This window comes from Trachypithecus francoisi, unplaced genomic scaffold (assembly GCF_009764315.1).
Source record: "Trachypithecus francoisi isolate TF-2019V2 unplaced genomic scaffold, Tfra_2.0 Lachesis_group11, whole genome shotgun sequence".
Classification (NCBI taxonomy): domain Eukaryota; kingdom Metazoa; phylum Chordata; class Mammalia; order Primates; family Cercopithecidae; genus Trachypithecus; species Trachypithecus francoisi.
The window spans coordinates 123,550,654-123,568,559 of NW_022681456.1; the positions used below are offsets into that span (position 1 = coordinate 123,550,654).

General features: G+C 35.0%; 1 protein-coding gene across 3 annotated transcripts; it reads left to right on the top strand.

Moving 5' to 3' along the window:
• Nucleotides 1–565: 565 nt before the first annotated feature.
• On the top strand, nt 566–16,122 carry LOC117090554 (killer cell lectin-like receptor 2). 3 transcript variants are annotated; one of them, XM_033222913.1, is made up of 8 exons: nt 566–4,178; nt 5,482–5,648; nt 6,698–6,787; nt 7,748–7,987; nt 9,685–9,827; nt 11,253–11,359; nt 14,297–14,455; nt 15,966–16,122. In XM_033222913.1, the coding sequence occupies exons 2-8, from the start codon at nt 5,534–5,536 to the stop codon at nt 15,967–15,969; spliced, it is 858 nt and encodes a 285-aa protein (XP_033078804.1). In that variant the 5' UTR covers nt 566–4,178; nt 5,482–5,533; the 3' UTR covers nt 15,970–16,122. The 3 variants fall into 3 exon arrangements, with proteins under 3 accessions (XP_033078804.1, XP_033078803.1, XP_033078805.1); XM_033222912.1 differs by lacking the exon at nt 15,966–16,122 and having other exon boundaries at nt 566–2,733; nt 4,096–4,178; nt 14,297–14,682; XM_033222914.1 differs by lacking the exons at nt 6,698–6,787; nt 15,966–16,122 and having other exon boundaries at nt 14,297–14,682.
• The last annotated feature ends 1,784 nt before the right edge of the window (nt 16,123–17,906 follow it).

Consider the following 17,906-nt stretch of genomic DNA (forward strand, 5'->3'; position numbering starts at 1 on the left):
AAAGTTGGATAACTACCACTCAAAATCTCTGGTATCTACATTGTCCTAATTTGAACTGTGTGATGTGGTGGAGAGAATACTGATTTAAGAATCAGAAGTCTTAATTACAGATCAGCTTAACTATTTTCCCTTAAATTGCCATTGGCAATCCTTTTTTTGCCCTTATGCCATCATGGTTAACTTAGTTCCTGAGATGGCCCTCTTGTTTGGTTTCTCAGAAATAAGAGGAAGGATGGTTACTGTTTGATCGGTTACTAGAGGTCCAGTTGAGACAATGTATTTTAAACTTAGAGCATTTGAATATATTTTACTGTAAAGACAAGAAGGACAAAAAGGGTGATTAGGGAAACAGAAAATCTCAAGCTAGAGATTTTTTTTTTTTGAGACAGAGTCTCGCCCTGTCACCCAGGCTGGAGTGCAGTGGCGTGATCTCAGCTCACTACAAGCTCTGCCTCTGGGGTTCATGCCATTCCCCTGCCTCAGCCTCCCAAGTAGCTGGGACTACAGGTGCCCGCCACCACGCTCGGCTAGTTTTTTGTATTTTTTTTTTTAGTAGAGACGGGGTTTCACTGTGTTAGCCAGGATGGTCTCTATCTCCTGACCTTGTAATCTGCCTGCTTCGGCCTTTTTAAATCTTTTTCTTTACTATAAGAGCCAGTGTCATGCAGTGGGATAAAAGTTAGGCATTAGAACAAATAAAAAAAGGAGATGAGAACTTGTCTGGGTGAGGTTAGTCCTCCCAATGAAATGATTCAGACTATCTTCCCTGCATGCTACGGTTTTTTCCAGACATCCTTCATTTTAGTCTGGGGCAGGAAGAACAGGGTGCTGCTGTGAAATCATCAACCATTATTGAGGTTTGACAGTGTGACCTGAAGGTTTGAAGGTATGACTAGAAGCTGTGTGCTAAGCTTCTGGCTAACAGTATGGTCAGAAAGGAGTGAGTAAAATGTGTGGTTTCCCAAATAAAAAAGGCTTTTGCAGGAAGCGAGCCAGAAAATAAGCAAATTAATACTTCATATATTCATATTTGTGTGTTACGTGCATGTTTTGCACAAAAGTGAATTTGGAAGACAAAGTACCAGAACATTCAAAACTCGTATTTCTCTTCTTTCTGTTTTATTAACTGGTTGTGATAAAGTTTAATACTTCCAACTTTGTGCCTCTTTAATCAAAAGGCCAAGTAGGGAGTTTCAATCCCATTTGAAGTTACTGTTATCTTCTGGTGCTGATTATGTTTTCCTTTAAAGGAGAAATTTGCCTTTTCCAGCAATTCAGAGCTTGGTGATGAAGAGAATACAGAAGGAGCAGCTAGAAAATTTGACTTTCCCATCATCAGTTTCATTCTGCCTCTTTTCAAAACTATGAACACATCTAGATTTTATAGTCAATTCCTTTTAACTTGATCCACTTTGTTCATCAAGTGCACTTGTAGGCATCATACCTCTTACATGTGCTACAGTTTCAATAATGAAAAAGACAGACTTTACGGACTTTATATTATGTTGGAGAGACAATATGTAAAAAGTATAAAAAAGGGTGCTCTGCATTTGTCTAGTCTCCATCCTGAGAACTATTCACCTTCTCTCTGGCTATATGGATGTAAATCAAAACAGAAAAATGCCTCTACATCACCAGTATCTATCTGCATGGGGCAGTAAGATATGCAGCCACAGAATGGTTTCTCTAGAGCAATGGTGGCACTGGTACTCCAAGCCTCATGGCAGGATAGAGAACCTGGCTCAGTGTGATATGTCAGGATTTCTCAACTGCAGTCCTGGTGTTTCCCCTGTTACAACCTGAGGGGAAGAAAAACAAGAAAACAGTTACTTATTTTGAAGTGTAAGAAGTCCTGTCTGTAGTGCTAACATTTATTAGTCCTAGCCTATGAAGCGTGTGATACTTTTATTGAACCTATGAGAAAAGTGAGGCTTGAGGATTTGGTTGACTTATTCAAATTTTATAGATAAGAAGGATTTGAATCTTGGACTTCAAGTAACAATTTTTAACATTTATGAGAGCCTCCCATATATATGCCAGGTTGTAGTTAGACACTTTGAGATGGATCTTATCTCATTTAACCCTCACAGCAACCTTGGATGGCAAAAAAAAATCACTATTTTACTATGGTGAATACAAGACTTAGAGAAATGAAGTAACTTCCCTGAAGTCACATATGGGAGCTAGGGGCTAGCATTTCAAGCCAGATTTTCCTGGTTCCAGGATTCATACTTTGTGGCAAGACCTTGTTGGAAGCCTAGGTCCTTCTGAATTCATCGTCCATTGTGCTCTGTCTTCAGTCAGGCCTGATTTTAAACAGGAATGAAGAATGAGCAATAACGTTCCCTTATGCAAGTCAATGAATTTCTTCACTTTAGTTTCCTCATTTGTGAAATGGGGACAGTAATAAATACTTGTAAATGTTGGGAGGTTTTAATATGGTTATATGCACAAGAGGTACTCCAATACATGACGATATCTCTGTCACCTTTTCAACATCCGCTATTACTACACCCCAGCCCCTGCCCCCGTCACCCACTTCCTATCTTTTCTCACAGAACTAACTTCCTTTATTTATTATTTTGGCATTGAGATAAAGGAATACGGACCATCTTTACTCTGATTTGGGATTAACAAAACCAATGCAGGATGGAGGGAAAGAAGAAAATGCCCAGCAGCAAGTATTCCTGAAGCGCCCAAACTCCATGCATGAGACTTTGCCTTCATTATCGAGTAAAATTAGTCTCTGGGAGATGTTTCATCTGATGGCCTACACATGATGATGTGGCCGACTTCAGGGACTACATGTCCCTGTATCAGCAATTTCCCCTGCTGCTCTGTGCCTCTCTATCCCACACTCCTTATTAACCAGTATCACCTGATTTGAAGAACAATTTAAATTGGTTTCCTAGAACTGTAATCAGAAGATTGAAAAAAACTGAATCCAGTAAAAGTGAAAGTCAATGAGAGATCTGAGTACATTCTGGCAGGGTCCACCTCATGGTAGAGTGATAAAAATGAATTTTTTAAAGTCTTCAGTATAGGTGAAAATGTGAGGCCTTGCTGGAAGGTTTTAGGGACAGATTTATGAAGTGAGATTTCGTAGATTTCAAGTAGAGAAATAATTTGCCAGTATCTTTTTCTGAAAAAATCAAATGTGAACATTTTCACACACAACTGATGGAATATGAATGGGAACATCTTTTCTGGAGGGCATTTGGTCACATATATTAGAGTTCTTTAAATACATATACGTTTTGACATATAATTTTATGCTTAAAAAGTTTCCCTAACAAAATATTCAAAAGTACAGACCAAATAGATTTTACAATAGCAAAAAATTGAAAACAATTTAAGTATCCAACAGTAGTGGATTGCCTAAATAAATGATGGTTTATCCCTGTGAATAATATTTTAAAAATAACATTTCAGAGGAATTTCTTTAAAATAATGGAATACATATTATTTATTAGAAAATAATAAATCAAAAATACTGTGTAAGGAATGATATCAACCTTGACAGTAAACATAACATACAGAGAAAAAAACTGGAAGAATATATGCCACAATTTTATAGTGGAATTATGGATGTTTTAAAGTAATTTTAAAAAATACATTTATCTGAAATAAACATAGATAGAAAAAGGAACTTTAAAAAAAATAGTAACATATAGGAGAACATTTCTAACAGAGAGACTATTATTTAAACTAAGAGCTAAATATTTTAATCATTACACTTCTTTTATGTCTACATTTTTATACGTAGACATTTTAGTCATCTCTTTTACCAGCAGTTTCTCTATCTTAGTTTTTTGTTAATGATGTTAGTTTTATTTTCTCCAAAGATGTGTACAAAATTTTATCTTTTCAGTCCTCAAATATTGATTTTGAATATTATTTTGCAAAGAGTACTAAGTGGTTGTTAGTTGAGACAGAGAATCTACAGCTCTTGACCATCTTTCCTTTCCCATCAGTATCAGCTTTCATCATACAATTTCCTCTTACCACTTTGGTCAAGAGGTGGGGCAGAAAATTTTGAGTTAGAGTAACATTCGAAGACAATTTATTTCTGGCTTTCATGTTATAACCCCTTAGGGATCCAGGACCGGAAAGGCCAACTTCTCCCTCATTTTGAAATCAGCTTTCTCCACCTGCACCACTGCATAGCACAGATACAGGTAATATCCGCTTTTATTTTCTCAGATCTTTCTGCCAGATTATCCTTAGTCTTACTAATTCTAGAAATATGGCATTTAATTACAAATGACTTAGCATTATAACAGGAATGACAAGAAAGCATTTGCTACTGATTCTATTAGAGCTGCATTACTCTGAAGGAAATTGTAGTTCAGTATTAACAAAAAGTTATTTTCTCTTTCTCAATATGCTATGACTTTTGCTTTGTGTTATCAAAATAAAGAATAGAGATTTGAGGAGTTACTTTTTACTTAAGTCTAACGATTTATATATTTTATCCATCTTGAATGACTCTATGATAGAAATACTTATTTTTCTTAGGAAATTAGGGAAAATGTGACTGGGTTAGAAAATTTTGTAAATTAAAAAAATTTAGAAAAGAATATGGTTACATGTGCAATTTGTTTTTTCATATTTCTCGTTTCTTGGGTATCATCTTTTTATGTTGACTAACATAAGAAGTAAATTTTAGATATTTGCTGTTTAATTATTCTTTTCTATATTAACATTTACTAATAAATTGAATCTTTTATGGACATTAATGACTGCCTGTTGACAACTTTTATTTTCATATCGGCTTCTCTGGCAATACTGGAAGATTATTTCTAAAATTTTAATGTACATGGAATCATTTGAGATTAAAAATACATTTATCTGGGCTCCAACCGAAGTGATTTTTATTTAGTACATCTTGCAAAAGGCACTGAATCTGGAATGTTAACCAATTTGCAATATTAACCCTCAAATAATTCTTTTGTAGAGGGTATATGTGATACATTTTGGGAAACACTCTGGTAGAGTCAAGTATTGTTGAAAAGAATGCAAGAACTTTGTTATATTTATATGTATGTTAGAATACATGTAAGTTTTTAAAAGCCAAGCTATTTTTATTTTTTCAGAATTTAGATTTTTTGTTGAACTGATAGTTTTAAAGTGTTTCAGTGATTTACGGTGGTATCAATTTTGCCTAACATTTGTGTATGTATTTTGAATATTTTGAGCAAAATTGGCTGGATGAATAGAACAATAATCTATTGGTAGATTTTTTTCTGATCATTTCTGTATTTTCTAATTATTATGACTGTGATCACTAGAAGTATAAATGACTTTAACAAAAATGTTGAAAGATTTTTCATTTCTTCTATAAATGAGGCTCACTCTACATGCTTTAGGCACTTAGTTAATAAACACACACCAACAGACACAGACAGACACACGCACATCTCTTAGCATCAAATCCTGGTGTGTTCCTATTGGCTGACGTTTTAATTTTTCTTTCAACAGAAGCCACCCTGTTGCAGGATTTGAATGCAAAACTTATCTTCTTACTCTAAAGATGAATGATCAGGGAGAGATTTATTCAACCCTGAGATTTTTGCAGTCTCCTTCAGAGTCACAGAATAGATTAAGGCCTGATGATACTCAAAGGCCTGGGAAAACTGATGACAAAGGTATGCATTTTAAGCATCTACATTCACCTGTTTCTTATGGATTGTCAAACTTTTGACATTTGAAAAAAGATTCCTATCTGTACTTCTGGTTCTTGGCTGGTAATAAGAAACTATAATGGGGTAGAGTAGTAGAAGTATTTTTCTTAAGTTGTGAGGATGGAGAAATGAGTGAATTCTTTTAAATTTGAGAAACTAGTAGAATGTTTTTATTTAAATCTAGTCAAGAAGAATTTGTGAGGCCTTGATAATAAAGGACAGACTAGAGTCTAAAGAAAACCTTACGTTTTCTTAGAGACGTAAAAGTATAAGAGAGTGTGTAAGAAATGAAAAATCAATGTTAAAACAACATTTTTATGCAGATAGAAGCTATTTTATGTGCCTTAAGTATTTACCAAATCTTAATGGCAATGATGCAGAAACAATGTTTGAATCAAAAGGGCATTCTAATTTTTCTATTGCTCTCTCTCTCCCTTCAAATATGATCATTGTTAAACTCTACAATGAGAATAACTTTTACTGCTTTAATATAATCAGAGATACAACTTTCAGGCACTGAGGATCTCAAAAGCGAAAGGCTATAGTATTGTTTAGAGAAAAATAGAATTGATGAAAAAGAAAGAAAACTTGATTTCTAGAAACTCCCTCAAAGATGGAGCCATCCATATTTGCAGCTTCAGAATATCCACTATTTGACTACTAATTTCTTAGCATTATTGACTGCTTTTTCCTTTCGCTTCATGATTAGTTGTGATCACAGGAAGGAGCACTCATGTTAGCTTAGATTTTACTACATGTTTTGTGTCTACTGCTATTGGTGCTTTTATGCGGGATGGACTTTTTAAATCCTATAGAAGTATTCCTGGGTGTGGGATTTCTACAATGCATGCATGTAACTTCCAGATTACACATTTAAATATACTTACGTGATATATTTTTGTCAAAGTTTTAGAGAAGATTGTCTCTTTGTTTCAAATGGTTTCTCCGGTCAAGGTTAGTAGTGAACCGAGCTCTTCTCCTGGTGATTATTTTCCTTATTTTTGTATTTAAAGAGTTTTCAGTGCCCTGGCGTCTCATTGCAGTGATTCTTGGGATCCTCTGTTTATTTCTTCTGATGATAGTCACAGTGTTGGTGACCAAGAGTGAGTAGCCAAATACAACTTTCTTGTCTGAGTAGCAGCAGTAACCCCTGATTGTGCAGATATTAACCATGCTCCATCCATTGTTCCCTGTCTGTAATCAGAGAGTGTCCCAGGTGGCTCTGGCCTTTGTTGGTGATTTTTTTCTGGGCATATCACAGTGTCATTTTTAATGTACTTAACCTTGACCCTGAATCTGTGATGAGCTATCTCACTGTGTATAATACATAGTAATATTCCTTCTCATAGAGGATTTAGTAATACATGTATTCTGCCATTTGGGTTTGATTGTTGTGAATCTGAGATAAACATTCTTTGAGGGACAACTGTTCGAAAGAAATTATGGCTTTCTCTTGACATTTCTCAAAGTATGTAATGACGAAATGGTTTAGTAAAACAATCTACACATGCTGTTATATAATATTAAATTTAAGCTTTATCTTTTGTTTGAATTCCTTCATATCTTTAGAGAAAAGTCACTGAAATTTTATATTCAGATAAAATTACATATCTGGATCTTACTCTCTTTTCTGCTGCGGGTATTCTATCTGCTCCAATAATAATTGTGCTATCCCTTCATGTTTCTTAGTTCAGATTTTCATATGCAGAAGATATGTGGTTAAATGTTGGCAAATTGACTTTCACTTTAGTGCTTATTTATAAATGATGTGTTATTAAAAATGAACTAAACTGAGAAATAAGGTGTCACCTTCATAATTTTATTCAGATATTTTATTTTATTTATCCTACACTTAAGTTGCTAATGGTGAGAAATTTATGTTTCCCTTTTTATGGTCAGTTTGTTGAGGTGTTGCTTTCTAAATGTCAAATGACTAATTAAAGTAATGACTAATTAAAGTAATGATTAATGGTTGTCAGAGTGAATTTTTTCCTTTGTTTTAAATTTCAATATTTAACTATTATGAGTACTTATTTGTATTATGTCTATGCTATTAATTTTAGTCTTTCAGTGTGTTCAAGAAAAACATGAACAGCAGGAAATTCTAAGAAACTGTAGTGAAAAGTACATCATGCAAAATAATAACGACTTAAAAGAGCAGCTTTTGACAAATAAGACTTTAATATATGACATTCTCAAAAAAGACAGCTTTCTGCAGAAAAAGGAACTGGATTCACTCCTCATGCTAAAGAACAGATGTCATAGAGAAAATGAGATCGTTTTAAAATTTTTGCAAAATACAGGTATGAAGGAAATCTTGAAAGAAAGATTGCATGATTTTACATTATTTCTTCCCCTCCATAATCCTTGAAGCCTAACAAACAGGCTTATGATATGTATTAGTGATCTCTGAGGTCTACTGGGCAACTTTTAATCTGTGCCTTATAGATGTAGTGTGGATATCTTGGAGGTTTGCTTGTTTCAAATACGGGATTGGGACTCCAGGATCCATGTTTGGATTAGTAAAAGCCTATAGTTCCCAAAACTCATTGGCACGTCTTACATTATTACTGCTCCCAAAAGGTGAACTAGTATGTAAACTCCCCTGACAATTCTGATAATTTCGGTCCTGTGAGCAAATTAAAGACTTCCACTTTTTGCTGACATAGAATATGGAGGTTTTCAGTTAAAATAGATTTGCACTAAAATGGGCACAAGGACTTCTATTTGGATGCTGTTATAAAGATAATTGTGTGTGTTATGCACGTGTGTGTGTTTCCATTCTGCCTTGATTTCACATATTTGGTCTATTTGTGATCAATATGTACTCCCTCCTGCACGTCTGCAAGATTTGCCATAGTGTTAATGTTTGTGCGACTCTGTGTGATGATACCATTAAAAGCACCTAAGGTATAAAAATATTAAATCTCATACAGTAAACTCTATTATCTTGCATAATGATGGAATTAATTGACTTGGTTAATCAACAATTACTAAATATTTGTTTAGAGTTTAGAGTTTACAAAGAACTTTTGTATATTTAATCTCATTTAGGCTTGGTAATTAGTAGAAATTTACCATCTCTATTTTTAAAGGTTGAGTAATATTTTTAAAATTTAGTATGGTATAAAATATATGAGGAAAAGAAAAAGTTTAAAAATTTTTTTCTTTTGTTTAGAAAACATTCTAAAATCTTTTATAAAAACTTAATTCAGTTTTATTATTTTAGACAATTTTATTATTATTGATATACAAAAATGCATATTTTTAATGTTTTCAATTTGATGAATTTGGACAGAAATGAAACCATCACCACAATCAGAATAATAGATATATCCGTCATCTCCAAAAGTTTCCTCATGTCCTTTTATTTATTAATGTGTTTGCGGTCACACCATGAGATCTACCCTCTTAGTAAGTTTTTAAGTGTACGATACAGTATCATTAACTATTGGCACTATGCTGCACAGCAGATCTCTAGAACCTAGGCATCTTGTATGACTGAAACTGTATACCATTGAACAACTCTTCATTTCCACTTCCCTCCAACCCTGGCAACCACCATTATATGCTTCTGTGAGTTTAACTATTTTAGATTCCTCATATAATTGGAATAATAAAGTATTAGTTCTTCTGTGACTGGCTTATTTCACTTAGCATTATGCCCTCAAGGTTCATCCATGTTGTCATATACAGAAGGATTTACTTCTTTTAGAAGCTGACTAATATTCTGTTTTTTTGTATATAACACATTTTCCTTAGCCATTCGTCCATCAATGGACATTTAGGTTGTTTCCATAGCTTGGCTATTGTGAATAATGCTGCATTGGACATGGGAGTGAAGGTATCTCTTGTATTCCAGAATCTTGATGAACCTTGTATTATGATTATTGATTGCTATTGGGATTTTATTTAGTTATGGAGGGCTGAGAAATATATTGCTCTGGTTAGCAGAATACCAGATGGCAAGAAGTTTGATGATTCACCTAATATATTGTAGGCAAATTCTCTGAAGACCACTGGTCCTGTTGTGGAGTAAACTGTTATTATTTTACCATGCAGAAGAAAGACTGGAAGGGATGTAAACAAACTTGTCAACATTGTAGATCATCTCTTTTGAAGATAGATGACAAAGATGAACTGGTATTTTACATTCACTTTTATTCTCTTGGACTCTGTCTCTCAATGTTGGACCTAAGATATTGAAGACTGACTGGAGTCCAGAATGAGAGACTTTAGCTAGTCTTTGTGTGTCTGTTGTGTGAGCAAAATGGTATAGTTAAGAGGCTCCCAGGAAACACTGCCTGCTAGTGGTCATATAATTCTGCTACTTACTAAATATTCAATACATGTTATCAATCATGATGACCATTATTATTAAGGATGCTGTTTGCGTTTCGCAAATCATCTCCCTGTGAGTGGTTATACTGCAGACTCCTTAGAAGGGGAGATGGATGACCTCTAGTATTTATTTAACCTCTCTGAGCCTGTCTTCAAAATGGAAATAATAATGAGGAACATAAAAGTGATAACAGCTTTACAAATTTGCCTCAATAGTGATTTTCATTGCATTCGTAGGTAACACTCACTTAACATTGTTATATATTATCTCAAGATGTGTATCTTTAAAACAGAATTGTAAAAAGAGAAAATATAGTGACATAGTGTAACAATACTGAATGATAGTGATAACAATATTGAATATAACAATATTGAATTTTTTAAAAATTGTGTTTAAAATTTTTAAAAAGTGTTACTAACAAAAGTTATCCAAATACTCAAAATATATTTTTATAGAGGTATGTTTGCAAAGATTAGCCTGAAACCTTTATTTATTGTTTAGGAAAACAAATGTTTAAAATCATAGCATAAAAGAATTCATGATATCAAGTTATGAAATAATTTCATATAATAATTTCATATCAAATGTAAACCAGTTACATTTAAACCTATATTTTAAAATATATTTAGTCATTTAGTCAGATATTATGTAATATGTCACTTGGATATATTACATTTTAGACATAGTAAATACTTTCAAATACTTCACCCATTCCAGCTGTGGAACTATAGCAAGCCTTCCTCTTATGGGGCTTGAGATTTTACTGCACCCCTATCATACACACACCTTTTTATTTTAATAGATTTGTTCTGAGGACTCCTTTTTTCACTTAAGATTAAGTGATGTTCAATTTTCTACATCCTAACTATTCTCCTGGAGTGTGATTTTGGATAGTTTCATAAAGCATTACAAAAATATTTAACAACTTTCCTATTGGTAGATATTTGGATTTTAAACTTTCCATGTTTTAAATAATCTGTGATACTGATAGCCATTTTTTTTTAACATAAATGAATAATATATTAATACGAGGGGGAAATGACTTTGGGAAATGGAAAGGCAGGGATCTAGGGAAGAGAGGTTTTTCTAGCGAGAACAGATGAAGGATGATATGGAGAGTAGCAGAGTACTGACCACAGAAACAGCCGGCCCCTTGACCTGTCCTTGTTCTCACTCATCACACAGATGGGAATTCAGTCACTTAATATGTTTTGTTTCTATTATAGGCCTTCATTCAATCTCAGATTTATGAAAATAATTACTGGATTGGATTATCATATGATGAAAGGGAAAGTAAGTGGAAATGGATTGATAATGACACACCTCCTGGAATGTAAGTGTCTGGAGTGCGTTCAAACTGTAACACTGGTGTGGGGGGGTGAAAGGATTGTGTCTAAAGAGAATCTTTTCTCATTTCACACAGTTTAACTCATTTTTAAGCAGGAGTCTTTAGTAACAATTAGAACAATGAGTAAGAATGTTTTAGGAAGTATAGGTAGAAAAGGAAGAGAAGGGACATAAAGAGTTATTAATAATAATTTTAAAAGTATTATGTTAAACACAGGCTCAGAAATATGTATTATGAGGTACATAAAATGAAACAAAATGAGAAAGGAAGGTGGTGGTATGAGCTCACTGGAGTGCCTGTAAGTCAGCCATAATGGCCCTCCCACAGCCACAAATCAGTATCCTGAGTATCCAAACAATTTATTTCCAGTTACTTTATATAATTAGTTTACACATACATACATATAAAACATGTAATATATATGTATATACACTTTCACTATAGACCTTCTATTTTGAGGTACATTATTAGTAAACTCTTGGGTTTAGATTTAGTTCTAATCTGGTTAAACTATTCACTGACTTTAAAAAAATCTTAATTATTATAATTTTATTTATTCATTTTTTTATTTTTTTAATTTTTTTTGAGACGGAGTCTTGCTCTGTCGCCCAGGCTGGAGTGCAGTGACTGGATCTCAGCTCACTGCCAGCTCCGCCTCCCGGGTTTACGCCATTCTCCTGCCTCAGCCTCCCACGTAGCTGGGACTACAGGCGCCTGCCACCTCGCCCGGCTAGTTTTTCTTCGTATTTTCAGTAGAGACGGGGTTTCATCGCATTAGCCAGGATGGTCTCGATCTCCTGACCTCGTGATCCTCCCGTCTCGGCCTCCCAAAGTGCTGGGATTACAGGCTTGAGCCACCGCGCCCGGCCAATTATTATAATTTTAAAGGTGGGTTCTGCAAGTATTGTAATTCTGGACTGCAAACCTGCAAAAGATGTCATGCAGAGGGAATTACCTTGATGTAATCATATTCTTCAAGCACACTCCCAGGCACACTATTCCAGAGGTCACAGAACAGAAAGGCTTACAGGCCAAATTAAGATCATCAAATCACAGTTGGTTAAACCAATATAAAACCCATAGCACAGCCCAAAGGGAAAGAGAGGATAAGTTGTTGCACTTGGGATAAGGTGCAGGGTGAAAGGATCACCTGAATCTTGGGTTATGCAGTCTTCATATGACCTGACTCTCTTCTGCTGCATAATCCTCCCCTGATGATGATATAGGGCCATCTTGTGGTGTGAGTAAAGGGACCCAACAGACAAAGTTTTTGTGGCCAGCACACACGTTTTTCTACAGGGAAGATTCTGTCTTACAGGAACGTGTAAGCCTGGCCACAGTTGTACGTTTCCAGTTAACCTGATGAGCAGCTGTGGATTTAATTTGTGTTTCTTGGGCAGAGGCCAGAATGGGAATCACCAATGGGTGGTGAATTTAAGACCTCTTGAATGTTGAGTGTGTATGAGCCTCATGTGTATTTTGTGTATGTTTAGTGTCTATTTGGTCCCTTCTTTTTTGTTTATGTTTAATGCACACATACTTTATTTACTGTATCTATATCTAACACCTCATATGTTACTAATATTACCTGTTCACACCTAACACATCTTGTGAGTTCTACCTATGCCTTACAAGCTACTTGGTTTCATTTATCTTCCTTACTTGTTTCTTTATTTTCCTGTAGCAGATTTGAACTTTCTTAAGTAATACAGCAAATGCAAACATACGAGGGATGTTTTTTGATTTTGAATTCTTAAGTTGGATTATCAGTTTTCTTTTCTGCTTAGATTCAAGGTTCAAGACAATTCTGGGTGGTTTATACTGAACGTATATCCCTTTGAGTTCTCAGTCCTATGTAGCTTATCTTCTACTTAGAATCTCCATCTTGAGTGGAATTCATTTCAGCCTACTACATCCATTAAGGGAAAAACTATCTTCAGTGCTTCACTTGCCCTCTGCAGTGGGTTTACTTTACTTCATATTCAGCCTGAGTATGAATCTGCTTCTTATCAGTTTGTGAAGTTATTCAAGAAGGCTTAACGTTTTTTATTCAGTATTTTAAACACTTAATCAACCATTTTGCTAAAATAGAAGTCATGCTTTAGATATTTTTCAAAGAATTGTCATTAGCTAATAACTCCTAGCTATAGGGTGGGGGAGGAAAGGAGACAAAACACAATCAGTCAATCTCATCTCTGACTATATTCCAATTCTTCCCTTTTCTTCTTACAATATATATACATGAGCCCTGGTTATCTATGTTACAGATATTCAATTCCTCTCTCTCTCTCTTTTTTGTTGTTTTAGAGGCAGGATTTCACTTTGTCACCAGGCTGGAGTGCAGTGGCATGATCTCAGCTCACTGTAGCCCCGACCTCCCGGGCTCAAGTGATCTTCCTGCCTCAGTCTCCTGAGTAGCTATGACTGCAGGCATGTGCCACCACACTGTGGTAATCTAGTAATTTCTGTATTTTTTGTAGAGATGGGATCTCACTATGTTGCCCAGGCTGGTCTTGAATTCCTGGGCTCCAGTGATGAGCCCACTTTGGCCTTCCAAAGTGCTGGGGCTACAGGTGTGAGCCACTGTACCTGGCCACCTTCTTTTTAATCTCTCACTTTTATTGGAAAAAAATTAGCACAGGAAAGCAATATATCATAATTTCATTGCAATACTGCAAGGTACTTTTGCCTTCTGACCAAAAATTGTCAGTGTGGAATAAAATGGGAGATTGTGGGTGTGATTAAGAGGTCATGATTCTATTTAATGGACTAAGAACAAAAGAAAATATTTTAGTGATGAAGTTATGATAAACATTTCCATATTCTAGACATTTAGGCAACAGAATTTTTAAAAAATCATGATTTATGTAATTGTAAGCTTTGGAATTAAACAGCTGGCTACATATGTTTTCTGTTCTACAGTAATTCTACAATAATGCGTTCTTCTTCTGGGAGAGGAGAATGTGCATTTTTGACCTCAACAAGAATGGCAACTATTGATTGCATTCAAAAGTACAATTGCATCTGTGAGAAGAGAACTGACTCTATTTTCTCTGATTCAGTGTGCGCTAAGAAGAAAAGGTGAAAATGGAATGTTTTCTTTTTTTGTTTCCTATAATAATTTGTGATTATAAATCATTGCTTTTAACTGCAGGACTTAGTTAATTCTTGAAAAAATAAAGATGAACAGGAAGAAAAAGAAAATTCTTTTGGACTATGACTTTAAAGATCAGATGCCATCTTTCTTCCTGGAAAAGAGGAGACTTTCTCTCTCTTTTTTTTTTTTTTTTTTTGAGACGGAGTCTCGCTCTGTCGCCCAGGCTGGAGTGCAGTGGCCGGATCTCAGCTCACTGCAAGCTCCGCCTCCCGGGTTTACGCCATTCTCCTGCCTCAGCCTCCGAGTAGCTGGGACTACAGGCACCCGCCACCACGCCCGGCTAGTTTTTGTATTTTTTAGTAGAGGCGGGGTTTCACTGTGTTAGCCAGGATGGTCTCGATCTCCTGACCTCATGATCCGCCCGTCTCGGCCTCCCAAAGTGCTGGGATTACAGGCTTGAGCCACCGTGCCCCGCCAGATTTTCTCTTTTGAGAGTGGTTATTCCTTCCTTTAATGTCCCTAAGGAATTATTCATTCTTTCTAAATTCTTGGAACTACCTACAGAACCAGTTAGAGAACTCTGATATTATATCCTGCATCTTTGTCTTATCAATAGGATAAATTATTTCAGCATCTTCTGGTTTTGATAAACAGTTGTGAACTAGAATATAGTTATTTTTTTCTTCCCATCTAGAAGTTACCTCATCTTTTAAAACATTTGTTTTGCTATAAAATATAACTTGAAACTTACTGAAAGTTGCAAAAATAGTACAAGGAACTTCTATATAATCTTTACTCTTACTTACTGGTTGTTTATATTTTGCTCTGCTTTATATTTCTCTCTCTTTCTATCCTCCACTTAATAATTAGTTGAGGCCTTCATGCCCCTTTGTCTAAATATTTTCCAAGATCAAGGACTTTGTTTTATATAATCACAGTGCAATTATCAAACTCAGAAAATTTAGCATTGTTACAATATGATGATCTAATCTGTAATCCATGTTCAAATTTTGTCAATTGTCCCAATAATGTCATTTATATGTATTTTTTAAAACTCTATGTTCAGGATAATGCAGTACATTTGGTTGTAATGTCTCTTTAGTCTCCTTTAATCTGAAACAGTTCTTTAGGCTTTCTTTTTCTTGACTTTGACATTTTAAAAATTAACTTTATTGAGTTTTACTTTTCATGCAATAAAATGCACTCACTTAAGTCATGAAGAATATGAGTTTTAACATATATATATATGTATATATCTTACACAGTATGAAATCAAGATATAGAATATTTTCATCATCTCTAAAAGTTCCTTTCTGTACTTCCCCACCCACTTTGCCCCAGGCAACTGGTGATATGCTTTCTATCACTACAAATTAGTTTACCTTAGTCTAGAATTTAATGCATCATGTATTCTTCTGTATCTGGCTTATTTTTACTCAGCATGTTTTTGAGTTTTATCTATGCTTTTGTGTATTTTGTTCTTTTTCTTACTAGGTAGTATTCTATTGTACAGATATACCACAATTTGTTTCTTCATCCACCTGTGGACATGTGATGTGTTTCCATTTATTGGCTATTGTGAATAAAGGTGCCATGAACATTTGTGTGCAAGTATCTGTGTGGACATATTTTAATTTCTTTTTAGTAAATACCTGGGAGTCCGATTGCTGGGCCATATGGTAAGTGTATGTTTACTTTTATTTATCTATTTTTTAATAAATGGGGTCTCTGTATGTTGCCCAGGCTGGTCTCAAACTCCTGGCCTCAAGCAATACTCTAGCCTTGGCCTCCCAAAGTGTTGTCATTACAGGCATGAGCCACCGTACCTGGCCTACTTTTATAAAAAAAACTTCTAAACTATTTTCCAATGTGGTTGCATAATTTTACTTTCCCAGTTGCAACATATGAAAATTACATTTGTTCCTCATCATTTTCAACACTTGATATTGTGTCTTCTTAATTGTAGCCATTATAGGAGCTGTATAGTGGTATCTCATTGTCATTTTTAATTTGCATTTCCTTGAAGACTAGTGATACTGAACATCTTTTGATGGGTTTATTGGCCATATGTATATTTGTAAAACATTCATATGCCCACTTAAAAAATTGAGTTCATCTGTCTTCTGATAATGGAGTTGTAAGAGTTCGTTATATAATTTGGATACAAATCCTTTGTTAGATATAGATAATATGAATATTTTCTCCCAGGCTATGTCTTGCCTTTTCATTTTCTTAATGGTGTCTTTCAAGAAGCAGAAGTGTTAAAATTTTAGCTCAGGAGATGGGTGCACCAAAACCTCACAAATCATCACTAAAGAACTCATTCATGTAACCAAACACCACCTGTTCACCAATAACCTATGGAAAAATAAATAAATAAATAAATAAATAAATAAAAATTTACTGAAGCCTAACATCATTTTTTCCTTATTCATACTTTTTGATGTTCTAGCTAAGAAATCTTTGCCTATGTTAAGAGCACAGAGATTTTCTCATATAATTGCTTCTAGAAGCTTGATAGTTTTATGTTTAGCTTATATCCATTTCAAGTTAATTTTCCTATATAAGTCAGAAAAAAGTTGAGGTTCACTATTATTCCATATGGATATCCAGGTGTTTTTGCACTAGCTGTTAAAAAGACTTTCCTTTTCTTCATTGAGCTACTGGTGCCTTTGTACAAAATTAATTGACCTACCTGTGTTGGTCAATTTCTGTATTCTCTATTCTGTCTCAGCATTTTATATGCCTATTCTTGTAATAGTACCATAATGTCTCAATTACTATAGCTTTATAGTAGCCCTTGAAATCAAATGTGCCAATTCTCCAAATCCATTCTCTTTCAAAAGTATACTGGCTATTCCAGGTTCTTGCGTTTTCTCAAAATTTCTTCAGAAATGCCTAATGGGATTTTGGCCAGGATTGCCTTGACTCCTTAGATTAATCTGAGAGAACTTATGTCTTAATAATATTGTTAGAATTATGGCCGGGCGCGGTGGCTCAAGGCTGTAATCCCAGCACTTTGGGAGGCCGAGGCGGGTGGATCACGAGGTCAGGAGATCAAGACCATCCTGGCTAACATGGTGAAACCCCGTCTCTACTAAAAATACAAAAAACTAGCCGGGCGTGGTGGCGGGCGCCTGTAGTCCCAGCTACTTGGAGGCTGAGGCGGGAGAATGGCGTGAACCCGGGAGGCGGAGCTTGCAGTGAGCCGAGATCGCGCCACTGCACTCCAGCCTGGGCGACACAGCAAGACTCCATCTCAAAATAAATAAATAAATAAATAAAAAATAATAATATTGTTAGAATTAATGAACATGATTTATCTCTCATTTAGTTAGGTCTTTTAAATTTCTCTGAGCAATGTGATACCTTTTGGAATATATTACACATTTTTTTTTTCTTTTTGAGACGGAGTCTCACTCTGTCACCCAGGCT